Source organism: Callorhinchus milii, unplaced genomic scaffold, assembly GCF_018977255.1.
Source record: "Callorhinchus milii isolate IMCB2004 unplaced genomic scaffold, IMCB_Cmil_1.0 Scaffold3, whole genome shotgun sequence".
Lineage (NCBI taxonomy): Eukaryota > Metazoa > Chordata > Chondrichthyes > Chimaeriformes > Callorhinchidae > Callorhinchus > Callorhinchus milii.
In genome coordinates this window covers 77,189,663-77,216,673 of record NW_024704744.1, presented here as the reverse complement: position 1 = coordinate 77,216,673, position 27,011 = coordinate 77,189,663, and the positions used below count along the sequence as shown (strand labels likewise).

General features: G+C 44.2%; 1 protein-coding gene across 1 annotated transcript in view; it reads right to left on the bottom strand.

Moving 5' to 3' along the window:
* The window catches only part of LOC103181702 (dynein axonemal heavy chain 6), a 164,941-nt gene that overhangs the window by 85,788 nt on the left and 52,142 nt on the right, over positions 1–27,011 (bottom strand). The window contains 9 exon segments of the mRNA XM_042333144.1: positions 458–678; positions 2,306–2,577; positions 5,587–5,702; positions 10,475–10,564; positions 13,044–13,215; positions 15,088–15,167; positions 18,362–18,548; positions 25,991–26,059; positions 26,852–26,997. Coding sequence (XP_042189078.1) covers positions 458–678; positions 2,306–2,577; positions 5,587–5,702; positions 10,475–10,564; positions 13,044–13,215; positions 15,088–15,167; positions 18,362–18,548; positions 25,991–26,059; positions 26,852–26,997 — 1,353 coding nt within the window.

Here is a 27,011-nt window from a genome sequence, read left to right as displayed (position 1 = left end):
CAGAGCCCGCAGGGCGGACAGGTAAATTGCATATCACATCATGAAAGATATTGCCCAAGATCACAAGATTGTGTTTGGATGAAGAAAGTCCTTCAGTTCATCTCATCTAATTTCTCTAGAATGTCCACCTTAAAATCCTCCAATCACAGCATCAAGCTGCTTTTTAAATGAGTCCCAGTGTCCTAACTTCAATTTCCCTTCCTAGCGAAGTATTCCTCTCAGTTTTGACTGGTGTGATCCAACTTCTGGGCTGCTGAGGGCCAGATACCCTATTTGAGAAATGTCTGCAGGCTGCATAAGCATTATTTTGGTGTTTCCCCTCCAGAAACATAACATTTACGGGTTATGGAGGGAGCGGGTGGGCCAGATGAAATGGAGGTGGATGAAATCGACCGTCGAGCCGAATGCAGACCGTGGGCCGGTGGTTGGACCACCCTGCGTATAGACCATTGCTTACCATGTAAACCATGGCACATCGACTGATGGTGGCAGGACTGGCACAGGCCAGGCTGTCCACCTCGAAGATGAGCCTTAAACCGGGGGTAAAGCGTATCCGTTCACCATTCACCAAGCATAGAATCTTTGTGTCATCCAAAACTGTGTTCAGATTTTCAACCCAACTGGTGTCTATGGGGCCATCCAAGATTATCCAGCGCCAGCTATCTATCATGTTGAGATCTGGAGAGAAAAGAGATGGCAACCAATAAACAGAGCTGAGAAACTTTTAAAGTTGAGAGAAAAATAAGGAAATTGTTCCAATAGGGATCTTCGAAATTATGAATTATTTTGGTAGACAGTCGACAACTAGAAGACATAAATTTAAGATCAGTACCAAAAATACAAACATGGATCTTAGATGGGCTTAAGCTCTTCCAATAGACATAGTGGATCTGAAGTAAATATAATACAAAATTACATTTGTATAGCGCCTTTCATATCGGGAGGACTTTCCGAGGCTCCAGACAATCAGGGATTTGGACCCGAGCGGGGGTGGGGGGTTTAAGCAGGGAGGGTAGGAGGTTGGCCGAAGGCGAAGAGGAGAGTCTTCAAACGTGCCTTGAAGGAGGCAAAGGAGGGACCGAGGCAAAGGGAATGTAGGATGGAGTTCCAAAGGGTGGGGCTGGAGAGGCTGAAGGCCCGAGCACTGATGGTGGGCAGGTCGGGCGGGGGATGTATAGCAGGCCGGAGCCTGCTGAGCAGAGGGAGTGGATAGGTTGATAAGATAAAGCAACTTAAGTCAGACCTAGAATGGAGAAACAACTTGCATTTATATCACACCCCTCACGCAGGGTAGCATCCCAGAACGCTTGACAGTGGTGAAGCACAACACAGAGCAGGGGGAGGTGACCGTAGCCAGGGTCGAAGAGGCGCGACCTGAAGATGGGGAAGGATGGGCAATGTGGAAAGATTGAGGGAGAGTGTTCCAGAGTTTCAGGGCGTAGTGGCTGAGAAACGTTTAAAGTTGGTGGAATGGAGATATGAGGAATAAGGAGATGGGTGCCAAGAAAGCCAAGGAGGAGGCGGAAACACTAGGTATATCCGGGAGCAAATCCCATGGGAACACTGGCCGGCTGGTTCCCAGGGAATACCTTGGGTGTGATGTGACCATTGGGGAATTCAGTGGGGAGGGGATGGGGAATGGGTCAGATCCCAATAAGCAGGAGCCCGGAGCCATACGAGCGGAAGCAACGGGTAGTGGGTTAGCGAGTAAACAGGTCGGAGAGGTAGGGAGGTGGCAGAGCCTGAACAGATTTGAAGACGAGCGTGAGAAGCTTGAATTCAATCCGTTTGGTGATACCCAGCCAGTGAGACTGGCTAGAACAGATGTCATGTAGGTACAGAGTTTAGTGCAGGTGAGTATGCGGGTGGCGGAATTTTGGATTAACTGGATTTTGTGGATAGTGGAGCTCGGGAAACTCACAAGGAGGGCACTTGAGTAGTGGATGAGGGTTTTGGCTGCATTCAGGGTAAGGTATGGTTGGAGGCATGTAATGTGGTGGGCAACAAGCACCTAAAGGGTTTCAAATAGTAAACATAAGAACAGAAGAAATAGGAGCAGAAGTATGCCATTCGGCCCTCAAGCCTGCCCCGCCACTTAACAAGATCATGGCTGATCTACTAACCTAATACCCGCCCTATCCCCATATCCTTTAATCCCTTTAGTTTTTAAAAATCTATCGATCTCAGTCTTGAAGTCTTAAATTGATAAGCTGATGGAACGGAAAAGGATTCATGGTTTTTGGATCATGAGATTGATGTGTCAGAGATAACTTTCGGGTAGTTAGATTGCTGGTAGATATCTCACCTTGATTCTCCTGAAATGGGTATTGGAGGTCACTCCAACGTGTGTCCTTATCAATCTTTATTAAAGGAGGTAATTGGCCCAGCCGATCAGGGTCATTCTCTCTGCTCAGTTCCTTCGCAAATCTTCGTGCTACTGAGGACAGGAGCCCGTCTGACCAGTCCATGGTGCTCATGTTTATCTGCCCGTACAACTCCCCAAGATTGACACACTTAGGGTTGATGGTAAAGGATTCCATTTTACCTTTCTTGGTATGGAAAGTTTGGAGAGAAAGCACACAGGGAACAGATTAAAGGAAGGGTCTGGGTGCAGAGGAAGCCAAGATAACAGATTAATAAAATAATCTTAATAAAAAGGATGATTTAAAAAACACAGAAAGCAGTGAGACACAATGAGCCAAGCCGAATAGTTTCCTTCCCTGCTGAAAATTTCTATTTTCCATTTCTTCTGGGTAAAATCATAAAAGCAACTTTTCCTTTAAGACGCCGTAACATTGTCCCTGCCAACGATCCTCCAAAAAGAATTCAGCACTTGGCTGTTCGTGAGCCATTTTTGTGTGCATAGCATATTAGCTACCATGTTTGCTCACAAAATACAGTCACACCACTTTGTGGTAGATCCTGTGACATGCTTTGAGACGTCTCGACAATGTGATAAGGCACGCTATCAAATGCAAGGATCATTATTATTTAACACTGTGTGTCGCCTTGGCGGAGTATGTTGCCCATTTGTTCTCTCAAACTTCATTTTTGTGAAGTTAAAGTTTTGTAAAGTGGAGTGACTGTGTATCTGTAGGTGATCACAGCAGCACACAGCAATGTCCCACAAACAGCCAAGAAATGCATGCCCAATTTTATCTGGGGGACTGTTGGCCACGATGCCGAGAGAAACTCCCTTCTCTTTTCGAATATTTCTATGGGATCTTTAAGGTCCAATTGAATAGGTTTCAGACTACTTGAATAGGACCTCAGTACAATGTCTCATCTGAAGGATGGCATCACTGAGGACAAACTGAGCCAGGCTGACACACATAGTCATTTGTATAATTTTTATATCATCTCATCAGATTGAAATGTCATAATGTGCTTTACAGTGAATACAGACTGATATGTGTTGGCAAATACAGTTCACATTTCTGCACAGAAAGGCCCTGCAAACAGCCATAAACAAGGACCAAGAAAAACTCCCTTTCCCTTTTCCAATAGTTTAATTGCAGCTTTAACGTCACCTGCTCATCCAAAGGATGCGACCTTCCACAAGGTAGTGCTCCCCTAGCACTGCACTGGAGTGTCAGCCTAGACTGTGAGCTCAAGTCCTGACATAGAGCATGAACCCACAAGCTTCTAACCCAGAAGCAAGAATGCAACCAACTGAGCCAGGTTGACATGTCTACTCAAAGGGGAACTATCACATGTCAGCTTCTGTTTGCAAATAAAAATATATTTGTCTTTTGTATATCTCTTGGATCCAAAAGGCGGGAATTTTCTCTCAAGTTATTCTTTTCCGTCTTAACAGTCCTTGCCATGGATGAACAGAAATGAGTGACAGCTAAAATGCTGTAGATGACTATCTTGAACGTTTACACTGATAGAGATGTTGCTCAGCCCCTCCAGTCCATCTCCAGGGTTGGATGATAAAGAAGTGCTTGTTTTTTTCTCCAACAAGAGACCTATGAGCACAATGGCATAGGCACAATGGACCAATAAATACTGCACACAATTACCACGCTGACCTTTCATTTCTATTAACTTGTGTCAATGCAGCTCAGATAGATGGGGACAAGCAACTTGCACTTCTATTGCATCTTTCATAAACGATAAAGTTTTGGAACAGTTTACATGAAAGGTATGGAAGTTGAAAAGAACGTGACCAATGGTACAGTTGAAGAGATATGTTGGTTTTCAGGAGGGTTTGAAGCCAGGCAGAGAGATTTTGGGAAGAAGCTTCAGAGTGTTGGGGCATAATGGCTGTAAACTTGGCAACTAACAGCCGGGAGGAGGGAGTGAAGGACATGCAGCAAGCCACATTTACAGAATAATAATAATAATCCTTGCATTTGATATAGCACTTTATCACTTCGTTGAGATGTCTCAGAGCGCTTCACAGAATATATTGTAAAGTGAATTGATTGTATATTTTGTGGGGAAAATGCAAGAACCAATTGCGCACAGCAGTGTCCCACAAACAGTCATATATTGAGTGACCAAACTGTTATTATTATTTTTTATTGAAGGGATTATTAGCCACGGAAAGCGATCCGTGAATCAACTAACAACAAGGTTCCTACTTACTGCTTACTTAATAGCATAACCATATAACCAGGTGTGATTATAACAAGGTATGAGTGGGAGGGAGAGTGAGGCTGGAGGAGATCTCAAGGCAAAAGTGGGGCAAACATTGAGGAACCTGAACATCAGGAGGAGAAACACAAAAGCAAAAGGTAAATGTAAGCACAAAGTCAGAAAGCACATTGAGTCAATTCTAAGCTAAGCATCAACCCTCCACACACCAAATTGTGACCACAATGCCTACCATCATACCTCCTCTATTCACACGGGAGGCTTACACTGTCTAGGTTGCAAGTTTTTCCTTAGTGCAGGCTCAGTTTAATGTGCCAGCCAAGAGTGGACGCTGACACAATCGACGGCAGTGGTCCTCTCATGTCAGCTGAAACTGGGATTTGTCTCCCAACTCCTCTCAGCTTTTTTATTGTGAAGTGTGAGATCCTCAGGATTGAGGAAAAATCTTAAATGGGGTCTTTATCTGGTTTTCTGCAGTTCTTCAAAAGAAATATAAGAATTTTCCCAAAAAGTGGCCCGTGACCACCTCCAATGAATTCTAGCTAATAATAATAATAATAATAATCCTTGCATTTGATATAGCGCTTTTCACGTCAGGCGGACGTCCCAAAGCGCCTCACAGAACACACTGTAAAGTGAATTGACTGTATATTTGTGGGCGAACGCGGCAGCCAATTGCGCACAGCAATGTCCCACAAACAGTCGTAGATTGAAAATGACCAATTTATTATTGTTTTGGGTTTTGGAGGGATTATTATTAGGCTCTTTGTGGAGTAAGGAAACTTGCCCAAGGTTTCGCCCTGACTGGAATTGAACTCAGGTCTCTCGCTTGCAAAGCGAGTGCTCTAACCACTGAGCTACAGGACTCCACAAACCTACCTTATCAAGCAAGACTTCTGTTACTGACTGTATACTTGCTATGGACTTGTACAAAATAAATCAATTACCATTGTAATAGAGGTGTGTTTGGCTACTAAATTATAATTAGAGTTTGCCTCCAAAGTAAGATTTGGCAAAATGGCGAGTGCTTTCTCCAGAATCTGTCTGACTGTTGTCTTTCCTCCACCTGTGGGGCCCACTAACATCACTCCATGGCGAACCTGAAATGGACAAGACAAGAAATGGATTTAAACATAAGGGGATACGTTCCAACCATGTCCCAACTTGCAGACTTGCGAAATTCTTGCAAACATTTCCAGCTTCCTGAGGATAGTGATTAGCTTTAAAGAAACGTAATGTTTTCTAAACCCTTCAGAAATTTTAAACACCTCTATCAAGTGCCTCCTCTGGCTGACTTCTCTTTATACTCCACAGACTTCTCAGTCCCAGAAATTAGCCCAGTCACTTTCTCCTGACCTCTAAATACTTTGTTTTTTTGAAATGGGAAGACTCCATGTAGTCCCATGGAGTCCCTTAGCGTAGTGGTTGTGGAGTCCCGTGCTGTAGTGGTTAGCAAGTGAGAGGACCCAGGTTCAATTCCTGGGCTGGGCAAAACCTTAGACAAGTTTTCTTACTCCACACACATCTGTTTACCTAGCAGTAAGTAGCACCTAGTTATTAGTCGATTAGTGGATCGCTTTCCGGATTTAATAATCTCCCCACAAAAAAATATGGTCACTCAATCTATGACTGTTTGTGGGACACTGTTGTGCACAATTGGCTGCCGCATTTCGCCCCCAAAATACATAGTCAATCCACATTACAATTTGTTCTGTGAAGTGCTTTGAGACGTCTCAACGTCATGATAAGGTGCTATATCAATTGCAATGACTATTATTGTTATTATAACTAACTAGCTATACCTGTTGCAGCTACTCTTGCAACCAAAGGATCCAATATGGAATGTAGATTGGCACACAGACAGACACACTTACTTATCCTTGAAAGGTTTGATTTTCGCTTTGGCATCTTTCTAATGATAAATATAAATGTCTAATTTATAATCACTGGGACGTCCTCCCCACGTGAAAGGCGCTTTAAAAATGTAATGTTGTTATTGCCGCGGCATAGCTTCATCTGTGTTCGATATTTTGTTCCTGCCACCGCTTGGCTACGGGGTGTGCTCTGTGACGCACGATGCCACAGTGCCACTTTGATTCGGTGGCCACCAGATGTAACTGTCATGAAAAATGCAAAACTGAAATGCATTTTAAGTCATAATTCATGAACGATAGGAGATACCCGAGAACAAATATGCCCATGTCACTCCCAGATGCAAGACCTTTCCGATGAGATATAAATCCTGTCTCTACATCAATCAATCCTTCTTGAAGCGCAGACAGACAGATAGACAGACTCATTTTATTAGTAGATAGACATAATCACTCAGGTGCCTGAGTGATGGTCTCACACAGGCCACATATAATTTGTATACGTCCTCCACAGGTATATGCTGACGATGTATGTAGTAGGTCTTCCCCAGGGAATAACAGTGACAATGTATAGAGTCATCTCCCAGGCAACAACAAGACAAAAATCGTTTCCAGTAACAACGGGAAAGATGTGGAATCTCGCTTCAAGAACAAATGGCAACTTATTTTTTCCATGCTAATTTTTTTTCCAACTGCTGTTGGAGTCTATTTCATTCTATTTATAGAGAGCAAGTGAACATTTTCATTAGACAATCTGTCGCACAGATTTCAAGCTGAACTAAATTCTGGTAATTCTTCTGCAAGAATTTAATTTACGCCATTCACAACTTGTGCCATCATTCTGTATCACCAAACCAGTTGTGAGGCACTAGGCATATGAGGAGAGGCTGACTGTCAACAGGAAGGGCAGAGAAGATCAGGGGGAGAAGGATGGAAGAGATAATTAGGTGAAGACATGTAGGGGAGACGGCTATGGAGAGAAGGGGAGAGGTGTAGGAGTAATGGGAGAGGGAGAGTAGGGGAAGAGGAGGACAGCGGAAGCAGGAGGTAGTGGAGCAGTGGAAAGTGAGAGTAGGGGAAGATAGATTGCGGAAAAGGAGTAAAGGGAGAGGGAATCAGTAAGTACAAATATAATTTTGTTGCTGTTGTTGAGTAGGAGAGTGAGACAGTGAGTAGGAGGAGAGGATTAGAGGGGAGTGGGGGAGAGGAGTAAGGGATTGGGGGAGAGGGAGAGGAGGAGGGACTACACCATCTAAATGCACAGTCTCCATCAGGCTACAGGTCCATCAGTCATTGGAATGTGCCTGCTACCCTAATTGATCTGAAGAACATCATCGTAAACTAGAAAGTAGTGTTCTACTCTTTCCTTGTTGTGCCTTTCCTACGACTACATCCATTAGTTGCGGATGGGTGATGAGGGCTATAATCTCAGAATTGTTGTCAGAAGTAGCGAGGAGAAGCGATGCACGATTACTTCATTCAGAGGTTCTTAAGGTCTGCAATTCTTTATCACTTGTGGCTATTGCGGCCTGAATGTTAGAATCATTCAAAGTGAAAATGGATAAGGTCCTGAGCAGTAACAATATTATGGGATGTGGAGCGAAGCGCCCACAAAATACACAGTCAATACAATTTACAGTATGTCCTGTGAAGTGCTTTGAAGCATCTCAACAATGTGATAAGACTCTATATCAAATGCAAGGATTATTATTATTATTGTTAATAAAAGTGGGAAAAGTAATAACTGAGATAATACAAACAGGCAAAGACCCGATGGGCTGAATGCCCCCCCTTCTAATCTGACATTTTTTTGTTTCTGACTTTTGGTTGGGATTTAAAATGTAGAATTTCTCAAAACATGAAATGATTCTAAACAATAAGCACACACTGTTGTTAGATGATTCTAAACTGCTTAATATCATGGTTTCCCTCAAGAACCAAGGCTTGGGGACTCCAGAGTGTGCATTGGGGAACTGCTGGAATCGAACCAGCTAAAACCACATATAATAATAATAATCCTTGCATTTGATGTAGCGCTTTTCACGTCTTCTAGACGTCTCAAAGCGCTTCACAGAATAGACTATAAAGTGAATTGACTATATATTTGTGGGCGAAATGCGGCAGCCAATTGCGCACAGCAGTGTCCCACAAACAGTCGTAGATTGAAATGACCAATTTATTATCGTCTTTTTTTGAGGGATTATTATCAGGTGTGTGGAGTAAGGAAACTTGTCCAAGGTTTCACCCTGCCAGGAATCGAACCCAGGTCTCTCGCTTGCAAAGCGAGTGCTCTTTGCATAGATTGCCATTGATATCGCTGCATGTCTCAGACCAGATATCAAGCAAAATATCTTCATTCTGCTTGGTGGCTTCTCACTTCAGTGAGAATGCTGCACATAAGCTCCCCACGTACACATGGAACCTGCTGCAATCTAGACCAGCGAGTTCTAATTGTGGTGCCATGCACCCTCCTGTGCTTGACTGGCAACCGTGTTAAAGAAACTGTGAAACTTTCTCTCAGCTAATAAAAACGTCATTTAAGTCACAGCTGCCAAGCATAAATAAAGCACCAGCTCATCGTTCCTCGTTCTTGTGAGCACTGCTTTCATCTACTTTGAGGACTTTTATATAAAAAAGAAAAGTAGCTACTGGCTTTAACTCTTCACTGGCTCTTCACATCTATTTAAAGGGGTTCTATTGCTCTCTGATTATTCTGTACACTGCAGATTTGAGGCCTACAATTTTGTATGAACTTGCCCTTAATATCATAATAATAATAATCCTTGCATTTGATATAGCGCCTCATCATGTCTTCGAGGCATCTCAAAGCGCTTCACAGAATATACTGTAAAGTGAATTGACTGTATAAATTGTGGGCAAAACATGACAGCCAATTACGCACAGCAGTATCCCAAAAACAGTCGTGGATTGAAGTGACAAATTTATTATAGAAATAAATATACTTTTGAAGAAACTATTACCCCTGGAAAAGCAATCCGCCAATCGACTAACAACTGGTTTCCTACTTACTGCTAGGTAAACAGAGGCATATGAAGGAAACTTGCCCAACATTTCGCCATGCCGGGAATAGAACCTAGGTCTCTCACTTACGAGGCAAGTGCTCTAACCACTGAGCTACAGGACTCCACATCATGGTCTTGAAATTTAAAGTTGGTCAGATTTTTAATTCAGTCTTAATTGAATGCCAGTTTTCTACAGATCTTAAAGTTTAAGACAGTGATATTCAGCCTAAGAACATTGGAAATGTTGCTCAGTGGACTCTTTCATGCTCCATGTCTCCCACCCGGCCCACCCCACCATTGGCGGTTAGGCCTTTAGCCTTTCTGCCCCCATTCTTTGGAACCCCATCCTACCATTTCTTTGACTACGCCCATCCTCCTTGTCCTCCACCACTCCTGATCCCAATCCACAGCTTGAATGCAGATCCTTGACTGTCCAGCGCATCGGGACATCTTCCTGATGTGAAAGGCGCTATACAAATGTAATTTGTTGTTGTTTGTTCTGGAACTTGATGACTGTCTATGTTTTCCCCAAACCACAAGAGCACAATAACAATCCTTGTACTGTATTGTTTCGGCACTTTTAACATCAAAACACCTCAAAGAAGTTCACAGAAAATTAGTCTCTATGACTATGTATTTGTCTAAATGCACATAACGACCTTGCACACAGTAAGGTCCTACATACAGCAATGCAGAGAAGGATTAACGGAACTGGTGGATTGTTGACCAGAACACCAGAAGAATATCCATTCTCTTTTCCAATAGAGTTGTGGGATCTTTAAGGTCCACCTAAGTAGGCAGATGAAGAGTTTAGATGAAGAAGACCTTCTGGTTCATTTGATTTCATCCCTTAAGGAAAGAAGGTGGATTATTGCGGCAGATAAAATCAAATGGGCAGAGCTATCTCTGGTGTAACCTTCATAATCTTAACCTGGAAATGCTGGTTTCTTTAGCCACCTGAAATCCCACCCATCTTACCAGAAGCTGGTTGTGGAATTGTAGGATTTTCTCCACTTGGCTCGGCCAGTGCTGCAAGCCCAGGACATTGGTTACATCAGCTATTGCTTTCTATAGTGAACAAACAAGAGAAACATGAGGTGCTGTGTTATAAAATTACACACAAACAGTTTTGAAAACAATTCAGTCACACTATTACACAGTGGAGTCCTGTGGCTTAGTGGTTAGAGCACTCGCCTCACAAGCGAGAGGACCTGGGTTCAATTCCTGGGCAAGGCGAAACATTGGACAAGTTTCCTTACTCCACACGCCTGGTTACCTAGCAGTAAGTAGGAACCCGGTTGTTAGTTGATTGGTGGATCACTTTCCGGGGTAATAATCCCTTAAAAAAAATGTGGTCACTCAATCGATGACTGTTTATGGGACGCTGCTGTGCGCAATTGGCTGAAGCAATTCACCCACAAAATATACAGTCAATTCACTTTACAGTATATTCTGTGAAGCACTTTGAGACGTCTCAAAGATGTGATAACGCGCTGTATAAAATGCAAGGATTATTATTATACAGTACAATATCATTGATCCAAACATCAGATAATCGCCTGTGCCGTTAACTGAATCAGGACTTAATTGCAGAAGTAAAGTCGGGCTGTGATGTCGGGGATTTCTTTTGAAAGAGGGCTCCAGAGAGCAGGGATGTAATTGCTGTAGGGTGAGTACTGATGGTGCGAAAAAGTGAGTGAGGAACAAGCAGCAGAGAGATGCACCAAATGAAATGAAACTGAACTCAGAAACAGGGTTATATTTTATAGACTCAGTGGAGTTCTTGCTGGTGGCTTGAAACATCACAAGGAAAGACGCTAGAATAGAACAAGCGTGGGCCTGGATTTAAACTGAAGCACCTTTTCATGTCAAATCAGATCAAAATCAATTCAGTGATTACAATCAAGTATATGTAGGAAAACACAGTCTCTGTCTGTCTGACACCTGGATGAAGGAACAGCTCTGCATTGACAGCAGAAAATATGGGATAATTTGGAATGCTGATTTGCCAAATGTAGAGAACTCTTCCTGCCTGACAGCTGGTGTCTCGTTCTCCTGCCTTAGAGTAAGACAGTCATTTCCTCAGTCAGCCTCTAACTTGTCATACACCAGCTAATGGACTCAATGTGCATCTATTGCCACTGGGTTTGTGATCTGAGCACACAAGAATAATAAAGATATGTGTATATATACGTTAGCTAGCTGTACCCATTACAGCTACACTTGCAACCAGTTTAATCGGCCTTTCTATCTTTCGTCTGGCATTTTTATTGCCCTTGAATGGCTTGATCTTCACTTCTTAGGCATCTTTATCCCTGAAGATTCAGAAAATGTACTATTGGCCTCATTAGCATCCCTTGTTCACATATTTGCATACATATCCTTTTGGGAGGACTCCTGTTGGGAGGACTCAGTGGGAAGACTCAGTTGGAGGGTTCCTGTTGGGAGGACTGAGTGGGAGGACCCTGAGGGAGGATTTGTGTGGGAGCAATCCTGTTGGGAGGACTCGTGTTGGGAGGAGCTTGCTTAGGTCACAATAGGAGACCTCCGAAAAAATACATACTCATGACACTGCCCCTGCAAGATCTTTCCAATGAGGTATAAATCACGTCTCTGCATCAATCGGTTAGACAGACACACGGACAGACATTTTGTCTTTATTAGTATATAGATGTATCGCTCTAGAAGGGTGTGTGACCTCTGTCATTATTTTGTTGCAGAATACACGGCATACTTTTTTTGGCTTAATTAAAGCATTTAATTTTTTTTAATATGGCTGATCAACGATAGGAGATCCCTCCCCCCAAAAAAAATATGCCCACGTCGCTTCCCCAAGACCTTTCTGATGAGGTAGAAATCATGTCTCTACATCAATCGGTTATTGGGTGGGAGCAATCCTTTCAGGAGGACTCGTGTTGGGAGGAGCTTGCTTTTAGCGGACAGAGAGATATTTCATCTTTATTGGTATAGATAATAATAATCCTTGCATTTGATGTAGCACCTTATCACATTGTCGATACGTCTCAAAGTGTTTCACAGGATATACTGTAAAGGGTAGTGACTGTGTATTTTGTGGGTGAAACACAGCAACCATATGCACACAGGAATGTTGCACACATATCCTTTTGGGAGGATGGAGTGAGCCATGGAGTGAGTGACCAATTTTACTCCGGGAGCCATGGAGTGAGTGACCAATTTTACTTGGGGAATTGTTGCATACATATATATTTTTCCCAGAACTTGTCAAGCATTTGAGAGGCTATTTTCCTGGAAAGGTACTAGCTATACAAATGCAATAGTAATAATATAAATAATAATACTTCCCAGATTTAGGTAAAAAGGCTGAGTCCCTCCAGGTAGAGAGTGGGTATTCCATTCCAACGATCTATCGCTGGAAGGTCCACGTGTAGGTGGGATATATGGAATTCTCAGCTTGGCTTGGAAACTCTTAAGCATGGTGATGGGTTTATGCATGGGTCAGACACCCGTCTGCCCCTTCCCCCCCAAAAAATACAAATGCAAGTTCATGGCACTCTCAGGACAGTACCTTTAGGAGGTAGGTTTCCTCTTTGGGGGTTGTCACTCCTGGAAACAAATCAGCCAGAATCCTCTCGAACAAAGGCACATCTTCAGCCACAAACCTGGGAAGATTGGCAGCTTTCAGCGCATTGATCAAGATGTGCGATTCCTCCTGCTGAGTCAGGGATTTGTTGGTATCGCTAAACAAAGAACAACCAAAACAAAATTGCGTTAAAAGGTTAAACCCGTCGCGTGAAACCATGTTGCTGTGGAAGGTGAAAATGAAATGAAACTCACAGGACAGACGATCAACACTAATATTCACAAACACCTTTGTGTTAACGCCTTCAATGGTGTGTTATCGTCACAGCACTGGGGGGAAAACGGTTTCAATCTGCTTTCTCTGTCACCAAAATTAGGCCTCTTCGACCTTGAAAAGAGACTTCTCAGAGGAAACCTTATATATGTTAAACGGGATAGAGGATACTTTCTGGGTTTACGTTCTCTATGCACTACGGTAGCAACAACAACTTCAACAAATTACATTCGTACAACACCTTTCACGTCGGGAGGACATCCCAAGGCGCTGGGCAGTTAGGCATTTGGACCCGAGTTGGGATTTGGAATCATGGAGGGCAGAGAGGGTATAGGTAGGAAGGTGATTGAAAGCGCGGTTGAAGAGGAGAGTCTTGACACTAGCCTTGAAGAAGGAAAGGGAGGGAGCGAGGCAAAGGGACTGTGGGATGGAGTTCCAGAGGGTGGGGGTAGAAAGGCTGAAGGCCCAACCACTGATGGTGGGGTGGGCAGGTTGTAGGGATGAGGAGCAGAAAAGGAAACACAGGTTCTGGAGTGTGAAGGGCAATTTCAGGGCAGATATATTTACATTGAGGAACTGGCGACCACCAGAACACTGGATTTATTCAAGTAACAGCTTGATGCTATAATAGGAAGATGGTCGGGCGAGTATAATGGAAGGATGAGATTTTCATCCCCATCTCCCTTGTGATCTTGTGCTCTCCTCCCTGATAAGAAACCTAAAATTGCTTTGCTTGTTCGTAATGACTGCTTCAACAAAGGCCTTCCCTGGTAATTCTTCCCCACATCTATTACCTTTTGAGAAGCAGGGTTTGGCAGGCTTTCCTTCCTCCCTTTGAACACACTCATTTATAACTTAACAACCCTGCTGTCTGAACTCTGCTACACTCGTCAATTCGCCTGGATCAATGCTGTTAATCATACAAGTTGTGAAGCACCCTGAGCAAGTGGAAAGATTCAATAGATAATTTTCTTTCCCCGGTAAGAAGTGCTTTCAGAAACTAATGATTGCCTTCTTCACCTTTTCTCAGCTGGAGTGAGGATCTACTCCAATCAATTCTATTAGACATCATTCAATTGGCCTTTTTATCAATAACAATATCACATACAATGCTATTACTGCTAATAATAATCCTTGCATTTGATATAGCACCTTATCACATCATTGCAATGTCTCAAAGTGCTTTACAGGACACACTGTAAAGTGGAATGACTGCGTATTTTGTGGGCGGAACACAACTGCCAAATCTTCAGTTGACAGAATGCTCAAATGAAATAAACAAGTTATGTTCACTGCATTACTGCTCCAGTCATTCAGAAGGATGAATAACTTTGTTTTCACGAAAGCAGCCAGATACATTCCTATACATAATTTATGCACATTTATATCACTTCTCTCAAAACTGGTAGTGTTGCAGCAAATTATACATCAGGTTGCGCTTTCTGTGTCTATTTCTGTCTTAGTTGCAATGTGCCACTGAGCTCCAGAATGCACCAAGCTAGGGGGCACTGAGGAATCAGCAGAATCAGACAAAACCTTACGAAGAGAGCTCACCTTGGGACCTACCTGGGCTGATAACTGGCGAATGATATTCATTACAGATAAATGCAAATAAGCAGTAAAAATAGAGGCGTGCACACTCCCTGTGTCACTCAACATGACCAAATAGTGTGAGGCAGCATTAAGCAAGGCAAACAGGATGCACACACTCATGCTGTGTAATAATGCACGCTCGCTCTGTGACATGCACACTCACTTTGCTTTGGTTGTTCTCTTCTTCTGCCCGGCCATCATAAGAATGGACTTGATGGCTCTCAATCCAAAGTCATAATGGTCCTAAAGGAGAGAGTAAATTCCTGTAAGTGCCTCAAGTTTATTGCAGGTACTGATGTAAAGCTGGGACCTTTACTAGAGCCAGAAATAAATACCATGTTATACTAATGATGGTGCTGACCTCTACTCCAACAGAGATGGGGTTTTTTATTGGTGAGTGAGACTATGCTTGCTCTCACTTATGGCTGAGATTCGTTGTGCTAACCCCTCACAAACGAACCTCAGCAAGAGAACTTTTCTGGCATCTGCTAGATCAAGGAGTAACTGATACTTGATCTTAGCCAAATGGCGGAGAAGTGAGACACACAACAACAACTTGCATTTATATAGCATCCTTCATGCAGGACAGTGTCTCGGAATACTTATGTTCACACATACATAAACACACATACCCTTGCAATGCACACAAAAAATTACACATAATCTGACCCCCCAACCCACCCACCCCATACACAGTGTCAGGGTCTGACAGTCTGAATAGTAAATTGGTAGCTGGCAGGATTGTCAACTCTGCTAACATTATAAAATCTTCAGGGTTCTAAAGATTGCCTGGAAACTATCCAAAATTGATGGGAAGTTTTAGAAATGGGTTTACATCCAACTCATCTGCTTCGATCAATTCACTCGGACTAATTCAAGATAAATTCGCAAATCTACAATCATACTGCAAATGTCACATCAGTATGACCCCTATATAATATGACGGATTCGGACTGTTAGAAAAGTGCCTACTTTCTGCTGAAAGAGAAAATCATTCTCACAATGCATCGACTCATCTGATTACACTCTGCGCAGTTCTGAATATAAGGAACCCTCAATGAGATCCCTCATAACACCTGCTCCAGCAGCAACTGTTTTCACTGGAACAGAGATGGTTAAGGTGGGAATCTAAATGAAAATGATTAATGTTTTTGATGTGGTAAATCGCAAGACATTATTTCCACCGATTGGCAACAATTGAGGATTATTACCAGAAGGGGAGATGAGAAGAAATGTTTTTACACATATGGCTGTTGAAACTGAGTACATCACGTGTTTCCCTTTTTTAAGGGAATTGAATAAACACTCAAGGAAAAATAATATGAAGAGGAACAGGGAAGGAGGCAGGAGAATGGGATTAGAGTAGATTGCTCCAGTGAGGGAACAAGCACCAGCACAGATATGACTTCTTTCACTGCTGTACATTTCATATGAATCTAACACACAAACAGCTGGTATGGATCCAGCAACAATCCAGCACAGAGATTTTAACAGTGCTGGAGAATGAATGATGGCTAATGCTGGACTGTTGGCAGCTGAGTCAGTCAAACTGAAGTAACACACTGCTGAGCAGGTTCTTGGCTGTAGTTTCGGACTGATGGAGAGTGACTGATAAGAGAAGCAAAGCCAAAGCTACCTTTTAATTGCCACAGCAAAGCCTCACTTGCTCTGGCTCTTCCTGAACAAAGAGCATGGACTTGAGTTCAGAAGAGAGAAGCTGAACAGATAGGTAAAGTTCAGAATTAAGCACTTTACACAATCTGCCTCCTCCGGGTCATCAAATCCACATGCTGTGGATCCAACATTTTGCCCACAAAATACAGTCAAATAATTTTACAGTAAATCCTGTAAAATGCTTTTAGATGTCTCGATGACGTGATACTGTGCTATATCAAATGCAAGGATTATTATTTTTATAATACAGCAGGGAGATTTTAACAATGCTGGTGAATGGTGTACAGTGACCTTGATGGGAAGTTTCAGAAATGGATCTTACGTTCAACGCATCTGCTTCTATCAATTCACTTGGACTAATCCGAGATATGTAGGCGGTGTAGGCAGTTTGCGTCAGCAAATTCAAGCAGGAATTAGATAGCTATTGGCAATGATTTTTTTTTGGTCAGCCGAGTGTCTGACAGATGTGGAAACCCATCACCATACTTAAGAGTATCCAAACCAATCATTCCATGATTCCACCATCCCACCTTCCCCACTATGATTCTCTTGGATGCATTACTGTACAAATGGCAAGACTGAAGTAGCAGCAAGGGGAGAGTGATGCAAGTTGAGAAGGAAAATAGAATATTGGGTGAAGGTTTGATTTGAATGACAGATTGAGATGTAGAACGATTCCACCTAAATTCACTGTTCTACATCTTAAAATCACCTGCCATTTGTAGAGAGCTTTTAACAGCGTTTGACTTTTTCATTATCATCAGTATTTTTGTGTCCATAGACCAAGTACTGTAGGTGAGACCTTTCTGAACTGTTCATCTGAAGTACCATGTGATGAGTGCATTAATTTGAACTGTCACAATACACCTTAATAATTATTTTGGCTTTCATAATAATAATCCTTGCATTTGATAAAAGCACTTTATCATGTCTTCAAGATGACTCAAAGCGCTTTACAGAATATACTGCAACGTGTATTGACTAGATTTTCTGGGCCAATGCAGCAGTTCATTGGTGCACAAGCAATGTCCCCAAATCAGCCGTGGAATGTGTGACTATTTTATTTGGAGGATGGTTGGCCAGAATACCGGGACATGATCATGTGTTGGAACACCAATAACTTGCATTATAGAATCAATACCATGCATTGAAGGATCGTTAAGACATTGGAGTATAAATACTATTCACTGGAACAGCAGTGCATTGACACATCAATTAGATGTATTTTATTATTGACACTATGCATTGTAACAACAACTTGCACTTATATAGCACCCTCCACGTAGGGTAGCGTCTCAGAGCACTTTGATTGTAGAATTGATTTACCATGCATTCATGGCCACACTGACATGCGATGGATAGATGATTGAAGAAACAACCACACGTTATTGCATCAATCACTGTAAATCTGTATAATAACCTCTAAAATAAAGTGCCCCGGGACGCTACCCTGCGTGAAGGGCACTATTATGAATGCAAGTTGTTGTTGTTTTTGAAAAATCATTTGGGAGCGAATCATTTTTAGGATCCTCCAGATGAAATGAAAGATGAAACCAAGTTCTCGTCGCCCACAAAATGCAGAGTCACACGATCCTGTGAAGTGCTTTGAGACATCTCGACAATGTGATGAGGGCTATATCAAATGCAAAGATTCTTATTATTAATTATTATAATAATATTTTAGAGATCTAAAATCTAAAAACACACTGAAAAAATACAATATTACATTGTGATAACTTTGTGAACTAAGTACTGGTTCCTACCTGTTGAGATAACTGTTTCATGGCCAGTTGGTACAGATTGACGATCTTGCCTGACAGAGATTTGGCTGAGTTAAATCCCTCAGAGAAAAGCATGATTTCTGCTATTAGCTGGTAATCGGGAACCACCATCGCCACAGGCCGGAACAGAGACTTCAGGTTGTCCGGGAGTTCCACCCGACCGGCGTACCTGCAACACACGTATGCACATTACACCCAAACCTTCTGCTGAATAAACCTGTAAGGTAATGAATACCAGAACAAAATGGAAATGGGAAATCAACTCAGGATTGCCACGGGAAGAGTTAAGCGGGAGGTTAGGAACAATGTTTTGACGTGGAGCGGTAGCAGTGAGTATTGGAGTATGGAGCGAGAAGGTTAGAAAGGTAGGGTGGTATTACGATATGGAATGCTTTATCACAAGTGGCTGTGAGGCCAATTAGACAATTAGGGGTGTATTTGAAGAGAACAATAATAATAATCCTTGCATTTGTTATAGTGCCTTATCATGTCTTCGAGACTTCTTAAAGCACTTCACAGAATGTACTGTAAAGTGAATTAATTGTATTTTTAGTGGGCAAAACGAATAATATAAAAGGGTACAAGCAAAGAGCAGGGAATTGGAATTGGAATATAGTAACTGCATTGGGGCATCTGGCATCAGCATGATGGCTTCCTTCCGTGCTGTCATTCCTATGAACCTTTTTATGCCCATCGGTTTGTCAAAGAGAATCTTAGTGTCTCAGTCCTGAGATTACACAGCAACTTTCATTTCGGCTGGGTTTAGATTTGAGGAACAATCAGTCAAAAAGGTCTGAACAATTTTCAGGGTTCTCAAGACAAAATGAGGATTTTTTGGTTCCTATAGAAACCCAAGCAGGACATTGGAAAGCCCTGCCATTTGTCACTTAATAAGTAAATTACGTCACAGACCTTTTGACTGCTTGTTCCTCAAATCTAATCTCACCAGCAAAGCACATGCACACATCAGGGTGTAATACTAAATAAACTGTGTGCTATACCCTCTGCAGCAGGATAATAGCAGAAAGTGTTTCTTTGAAGCCATAATCCCTGATGCAGAATGAGCATAACGACAGCTATTCACTATCAGGAAATGAGCTGACATCTATCCTGCGAGATACCAACTGAGCAGAAGGAAGATAATTAGGCTTTAGGAAAGTGGTTTTGGTTCAAAATTTTAATCCTAAAGGACTTAAAAGGACTGAGAGGTAGTAAAATGTATAGCTGGCAACATCAAAGGCTTCCTACCTCAGCAGCACTTGGGAGGATTTGCTGTTTGATAAAAAAGAGTAATTCAACAGCTGACCCCAGAGTCCGAAGAAAAAAGACTCAAGAGAAGCCATAGGTTACATTTCGGTGGCTGTGAAAGGCCGTAGAATATAGTAAGTCCTATATCCTCACTGAGCAGGGTCTCCTTGGAGCTGAACTGGTTCCAAGGTGACATGCTTTGCAATGGAATGTCAGAATCGAGCCAGCTCTGTGACGGTCTCGGTAGACCAGCCCATGAGCCAGGCGGGTCCACGGTATTCCCGGGCACTGCTGATAGCATCACAGCCAACCTGACTCATCGGTAGGCCCTGGAAGGGCAGACAAGTCACTGGGGCAGGGAGTGACCCCACTCAGCTCTTGTTAACCCTGCAAGCCAAAGCCCTAATCGGTAGGGTGGTCCAAGCTAGACAAGCAGCAGGAAAGCTTGTCTGACAGAAAGCACACTCTAGGGTCCCAAGCCTTGGCTCTTGGCTCTGGACAAGCTGTGGCAAGTTCAAGCCCCATATCAGGGCTTTGGGCTCAGTCTAAGCCAACACTCCAGTACAGCATTGAGGGGAGCTCTGCATTATCAGAAGCACTGTCCTTCAGATTAGACGTTAAAGTCAGCTCCCATCTGCCTGGTCAGGTGGACTATTGGAAAAGCGATGGGAGTTTCTCCCAATGTCCTCACCAACAATCCTCGTATAAATTGGTCATTCAGGTCACAGCTGTTTGAGGGCCCTTACGGTGAGCAAATTCTGCATTTGCTCTGAAATTTGAGACGTTTAAACACTAATAATAATAATGCTTCCATTTGATATAGCATCCTATCAGGTCGTCATTGAGACATCTCAAAGCGCTTCACAAGATATACTGTAAAGTGGAGTGAGTGGGTGTATTTTGTGAGCAAACGTGGCAGCCAATAAGTTGCGTATGTGTGATGGATTATGTGCGGCAATATTCTATGAAAGAGGACTAAAAGGAAGGGAAAAGACAGGAAAAAAAATCTTTTTTTTAAAAAAGAAACTAAAAGCCTTACAAAAAAAAAAGCACCATAGGTGGAAAAGGATACCAAATCTATCTAATGAGGGACTAGGTGCCATCATGCACTCCATCAGTTATCATCATGCTGTCAGGTCTTTTCTTTGCATACACAGCAGAACCTGACATGTGACATATCCAACATAAATGGCTTCTCCCTCACTGTGACAGCTTGCCCTATCTTCAAACACCCACAGCTCTGTTCCAGCACGCGTACATGTACCACGTTTATGCTTCAGACATCCATGAGCTGTACACTGCCAAATTGGCTCAGTTGCTCGCTCTCCAAGTCAAAAGTTGGTACTTTCAAGCAAAGCATAGGAGACTTCGAGCTCAGAGTCTACACTGACAATCCGATGCAGCATTCTCAGAGGTGGCGACTTCAGGTGAGATATTAAACTGTGTTTGCACCTCAGATGGACATTAAAGGTGCCATAACACTTTGAAAAGAGAAGGTAGTTTGTCCTCAAACTCTAAACTGTCCCTCACTCACTTCCCTCACTTTGCTCTCATACACTCTTCTTTCTCGCAAACTTGCAGTTTTCTCTCTCTTTCTCATGTCCATTGCTTCTGGTGTTGCAAGGAAGTACAGAGGCAAAATGGACATATTGTCCTCATCCAGGGTTGCAGGTAGTGAAGGGACTTGGAGGTGCAGTTCTAAGGGAGAAGGGGAGGGTATGGCCTGTACCTCACATCCCTTTTTTCCCTCGACGAGAGACAACGTTCGTCAGCTCAACGTGCGCAAAACTGAGGCCCTCCTGATTGGCTCGCGTTAGCGCTTCCGCACCTCAGGCGCTGACAGCATCAGCATCCAAGGCTGCACTCTCCACCTCTCAAAGCCAGTCAGGGACCTCGGGGTTCTGTTCGACCCTGAGCTGTCCTTTCTCCCTCATATTCGCGCCACAACTGGCACCGCCTTCCATCACCTCCGGAACATCGCCAGACTACGGCACTACCTCACCCCTCACGCTGCTGAAACTCTGGTCCACGCCTTTATCACCTCAAGGCTGGACTATGGTAACTCTCTCCTCGCCGGCCTTCCCGGCACGTCCCTCCACAAGCTGCAGGTCATTCAGAACTCTGCAGCTCGTGTACTGTCCCGCACCAGACACCGCGACCACATCACTCCCACCCTCGCTCGCCTCCACTGGCTCCCCATCCCCCAGAGGATCGAATTCAAGATCCTCATCCTCACCTACAAGGCCATTCACGGCCTTGCTCCCTCCTACCTCTCTGACCTACTATCCCCCTACCTACCTGCCCGTACTGTCCGTTCCTCTGGCTCCGGTCTGCTCCACATCCCCCGCCCCAACCGCCCTACCATCGGTGGCCGGGCCTTCAGCCTCTCGGCCCCCAGGCTCTGGAACTCCATCCCCCAGTGCCTTCGCCACCTCCTCCCTTTCCTCCTTCAAGGCCGGTCTCAAGACCTTTCTCTTCGACCGTGCCTTCAGCTCCCCTCTCGACTCTCTACCCCCTCCTCGCTCCCTCCCTTCCCTCCCCTCACCCTGACCATTTCCCCCCTGCTCGGGTCCTGACCCAACTGTACAGCGCCTTGGGACGTCCTCCCGACGTGAAAGGTGCTCTATAAATGAAATCTTGTTGTTGTTGTTCTTTCTTCCTCTCTCTGCTTTCTCCCTTTCTCTCGCTCTCTCCTGCCGCTGTAACTGCCTCGTTTTCATATACGCATGTATGCCTCTGTCTGCACTGCATAAAAGTACTGTAAATATAAAATGTGGCTTTCACTGCTGCACAGTTCTGTGCATGTGCAAAGTTGATACATGCAAACAATTCATGTCCTTAGCAACCAAATTTGCACATGGGCATAATTTGTTTTAACAATTTTGTGATATGTGGATAAGTGGCATGTAGATAACCGGTCACAGGTAATTACAGTCAAGTGCAGTGACGTTTTTTCGTAGGCAAAGGTGACAGCTATTGAATTAGTAAGTTCCCACATGAGATAAAGAACCAATTTATCTGGAGGGTTGTTGGCCAGAAAGAACCTTCTCAATTTCAATAGTAGCACAGCGTCGACAACCATTTGAACAGTCAGACAGGAACTCAGTTTATTGTCTCAGCTCAAGGACAGCACCTCTAACAATGGTGGGATCTCTAAAAATGCAGTCTCCCCACCCCCCGACACATACACACACACACACACACACACGCACGCATGCACACACACCAATTGTGCACAGCAGTGTCCCACAAACAGTCATGGATTGATTTTGAGTGATTATTACCCCCAGAAAACGATCCACCAATCGACAAACTTCTGGGTTCCTAGTTACTGCAAGGTAATGCAATGGAGTGTCTGTCGGCTTAGTCTTTGAGCTCAAGTCCTTCAATAGGTAGTGAGGAATAAAACAGAGTAGGGAGAGCAGATGTACAGACTAGAAATTGTATATATAGTTATAGTTACCTACTTAGAAAGGAAACATTTTCAGAGCTATGGGGTAAGAGTGGGGAAGTAGGACTAATTGAATAGTTCTTTCAAAGAGTCAACCACAGACACGATGGGCCAAATGGTCTCCTTCTGTGCTATAAGATTATATGATTCTATAATTATCGGGGCGACATGATTTATACCTCATCGGAAAGGTCTTGCACCTGGAAGTGATAAAGATGAAATGTCTGTCTGTGTGTCAATCTACATTCTATATTGGTTCTTTTGGTTGCAAGCGAAGCTGCAACGGATACAGCTAGTGTAGGATAAGACCTTTACAGTGGTGGTGTCAAATGCAAAGCAAGGGGGAGGGGAGGTGTCTATAGATGCAGTGGAAGAATTAATAATAATAATCTTTGCATTTGATATAACGCCTTATCACATCTTCGAGATGTCTCAAAACGCTTCACAGAATATTCTGTAAAGCGAATTGACTGTATATTTTGTGGGCAAAACACGGCAGCCAATTGCACACAGCAGTGTCCCACAAACAGTCGGGGATTGAGTGACCACATTTTTTTTTAAAAAGGGATTATTACCCCTGGAAAAGCGATCCACCAATCGACTAACAACTGGGTTCCTACTTACTGCTAAGTAAACAGAGGTGGGTTGAGTAAGGAACCATGCCCAATATTTCGCCCTGCCCGGGAATCGAACCCAGATTCTCTCGCTTGCAAGTCAAGTGCTCTAACCGCTAAGATACAGGACTCCACAGGTTTTGAGGTGGGAATTAAAGACAGATAGAGAAGGAGTGAGGCAGAGTAAAACAACAATAACTTGCACTTACATAGCGGCCTCCATGTAGGGCAGCGTCTCAGAGCGCTTAACTGTGGCAGAGCCTGACTCCGAGCTGGGGGGAGGGGGCGCGTAAGCATGGTCGAAGAGGAAAGGTTTTAGATGAAAGAGGGGAGAAGGAGGGCAAGGTGGAGGGATTGAGGGACGGTGTTCCAGAGTTTTGAGTTTCAGTAGTAGCTGAAAGCGTGACCTCCAATGTGGCGGAGGGTGCGAGGGACGAGTGCCAGTTGAGCAGAGGTGCCGGGTGGGGGATTGGGGAGTGAGGAGGTTGGAGAGGTAAGGGAGGTGACAGGGAGTGAATGGATTTGAACACGAGTGTGAGGATCTTGAAGTCGATTCATTCGGTGAAGGGGAGCCAGTGGAGCCCAGTCGGAACTGGTGAGATATGGGTACGGAGTTTGGTTTGGGTGAATATGCGGGCGGCAGAGGTTCGAATGAGCTGGATCTTTTGAATAGTGGAGCTGGGGAGACCGATGAGGAGTGCGTTGGAGTAATCCAACCGGGAGGTGACAAACGCATGCACAAGGGTTTCGGCTGCATTTGGGGAAAGGTGCAGTCAGAGGCAGGTGATGTGGCAGAGGTAGAAGAAGGCGGTTCTGGTCAGGAACCCGATGTGGGGGAGGAAGGACAGCTGAGGGTCAAACCAGACGCCTAGGTTACGCACTGGTTCGGTGAATCTGAGTGAGAGCCCAGGGAAGTTGAAGAGTTTAGATCCGCAGGAGTGAAGAATTTGACGGGAGCCAAGGAGCATGGCTTCCGTCTTGTCCACATTCAGCTGCAGGAAGTTTACACTCATCCAGGCCTTGATGTCTGCCAGACAAGCTGATAGAACATCGGCAGACATGGAGTCGATACTGGAGGAGGCAAAGTAGATTTGTGTGTCATCCGCATCCATGTGGAAGTTTACTCCATGTCTGCGGATGACATCGCTCAGAGGGAGCATATAGATAAGAAAAAGAAGAGGGCTAAGGATGGAGCCCTGGGGTACCCCGCAGGTGAATGGGTGGGGGCGGGAGGAGAAACCATTTGCTGAGATTAAATGGAGGCGGTTGGTTAAGTAGGACTTGAACCATGCGAGTGCGGTCCCACTGAGGTAGATGAGGGAGGGGAGCCGATGGAGGAGGATCGTGGTTGACTGTCGAACGCAGCAGAGAGATCCAGGAGGACAAGGAGGCAGAGGGAGCCCTGATCACAGAAGCAGAGGATGCCGTTTGTGACTTTGACAAGTGCTGACTCTGTGCTGTGGGCAGGGCGAAAACCAGACTGTGGGGGCTCGAGGAGGGAGTGGAAGGAGAGGTGTGACCAAAGTTGACCTGCAACAATGCGTTCCAGGATTTTGGCAAGGTAGGGTAGGTTGGAGATGGCACGGTAGTGTGCGAGATTAGAAGGATCGAGGGTGAGTTTTTTGAGGAGGGGTGTGAATACAGCGGTTTTCAGGGGATGTGGAACAGAGCCTGAGGAGAGAAACTGGTTGACCATATTGGCCAGCACTGGGGAGAGAAGGGGGAGTTGAGTGACCAGCAGCTGGGTGGGGAGGGGTTTCAAGGAGAAGGGAGAAATGGGGGCAAAGGAGTGTGAGGAGGGGGGAGTGGCAGGAGCTGTGACGGAGGAAGAAGGCGGTGTGGATTGTCTGGGTGGGGTGGAAGGGGATATGGAGGTGGCGAGGACAAAGCAGCCAAGCGGATGTTTTCAATTATTGAGACAAAGATGTCTAGGACCTCTTCACACTTGCCGTTTAATGTGAGGATAGAGGGGGCTTGAGGGGTGCATAGAGGAAAACAGTGTCTTCACCTAAAAGAGAGGGTTTTCCAAAGTCTAGTGACTTAATGACGGAAGGCCTGGTCACTGATTGTTGGGCAGAAGGGTGCGGGGACGTACAGCAGACCAGAGTTAATCAAGTAGAGGAAATCAGAAAAACAGGGAAGTGTTTTAAAGCTGATGGTGAGGACCTTGAAGTCCATCCGTTGAAACCCAAGGAAACAGTTCGGTAATCCTTCCTGGATGCTTCAAGATTTTTCTGTTCTTGTCTGAATCTTATGCAAACGCAGAAGGAAAAGGACTCTGAATAAAGCACTGCTTACCCTGGGTTCATAGTTACAAAGATATTGCAGGACATGTTGAGACGTATTTCTCTACCTTCAAACACAAATCTGCAAAGAAACAACATGAACAGGGGGCAGCATTAGTTACAGAAATTAACTGTTCATAGACTTAGGTAGAGCAGGAGAATGATTAAAATAGAGACCTCCATTGGGCGAGACCTCCAAAGTGCTTCATAGGATATATTGTAAAGTATGGTAACTGTGGGTTTTGTAGGTAAATGAGGTAGCCAATTTGCAAACAGCAATGTCCTGCAAACAGCCATGAAGTGAATGACCATTTTCTGCTGGGGGATTGTTGGCCAACACAGCCATGGGTTTCCTTCCCTTTTTGAATAGTGCCATGGAATCTTTAACATCTACCTAAACAGGAAGACGAGATCTTGATTTAACATATAATCCAACGCCAACAATGCAGCACTCCCCTGAGCACTGCACTGGAGCGTCAGCCTAAAGCCAGACCATGGGAGCTTAAAGTTCTGACACGGGGCTTAAACCCACAAGCTTCTGATTCAGAGGTGAGAGTGTTACCAACTGAGCCAGGCTGACATCATCACTGATGTGCAGAATGGCCTCCTCTGTCCCATCATTTCTACTCCTGTGGTTCCTTACCCTGTAATCTTACTTTTCTTTGGGCCATGAAGCTGTCAAGTTAATCACAATGCTCTGTGACTACATTTAAATATAAAACGTTGGTGGGAAGGGTTCTGATGCTCTTAGTAGTCCCACACACTCTTAATAGTCTTTATTTCTGTCAGCAGTCAATCAAATGGTGAAATTAAGAAGACAGGTTCACTGTTGGCCGTAATTAAATACCCTCGATAATGGGATAGCGCTGCTCACCTCATGACTCCGCTGTCTTTGGCTGCTTTAATGGTGTAAATCTGCGAGGCTGTGACTGACAGGACCTCCACATCAATCCGGTTGAATTCGTCAAAGCAGCACCAAGCCCCGGACTGAGCCATCCCAGAGAACAATTTTCCCAACATCTGCAGCGAGCAAG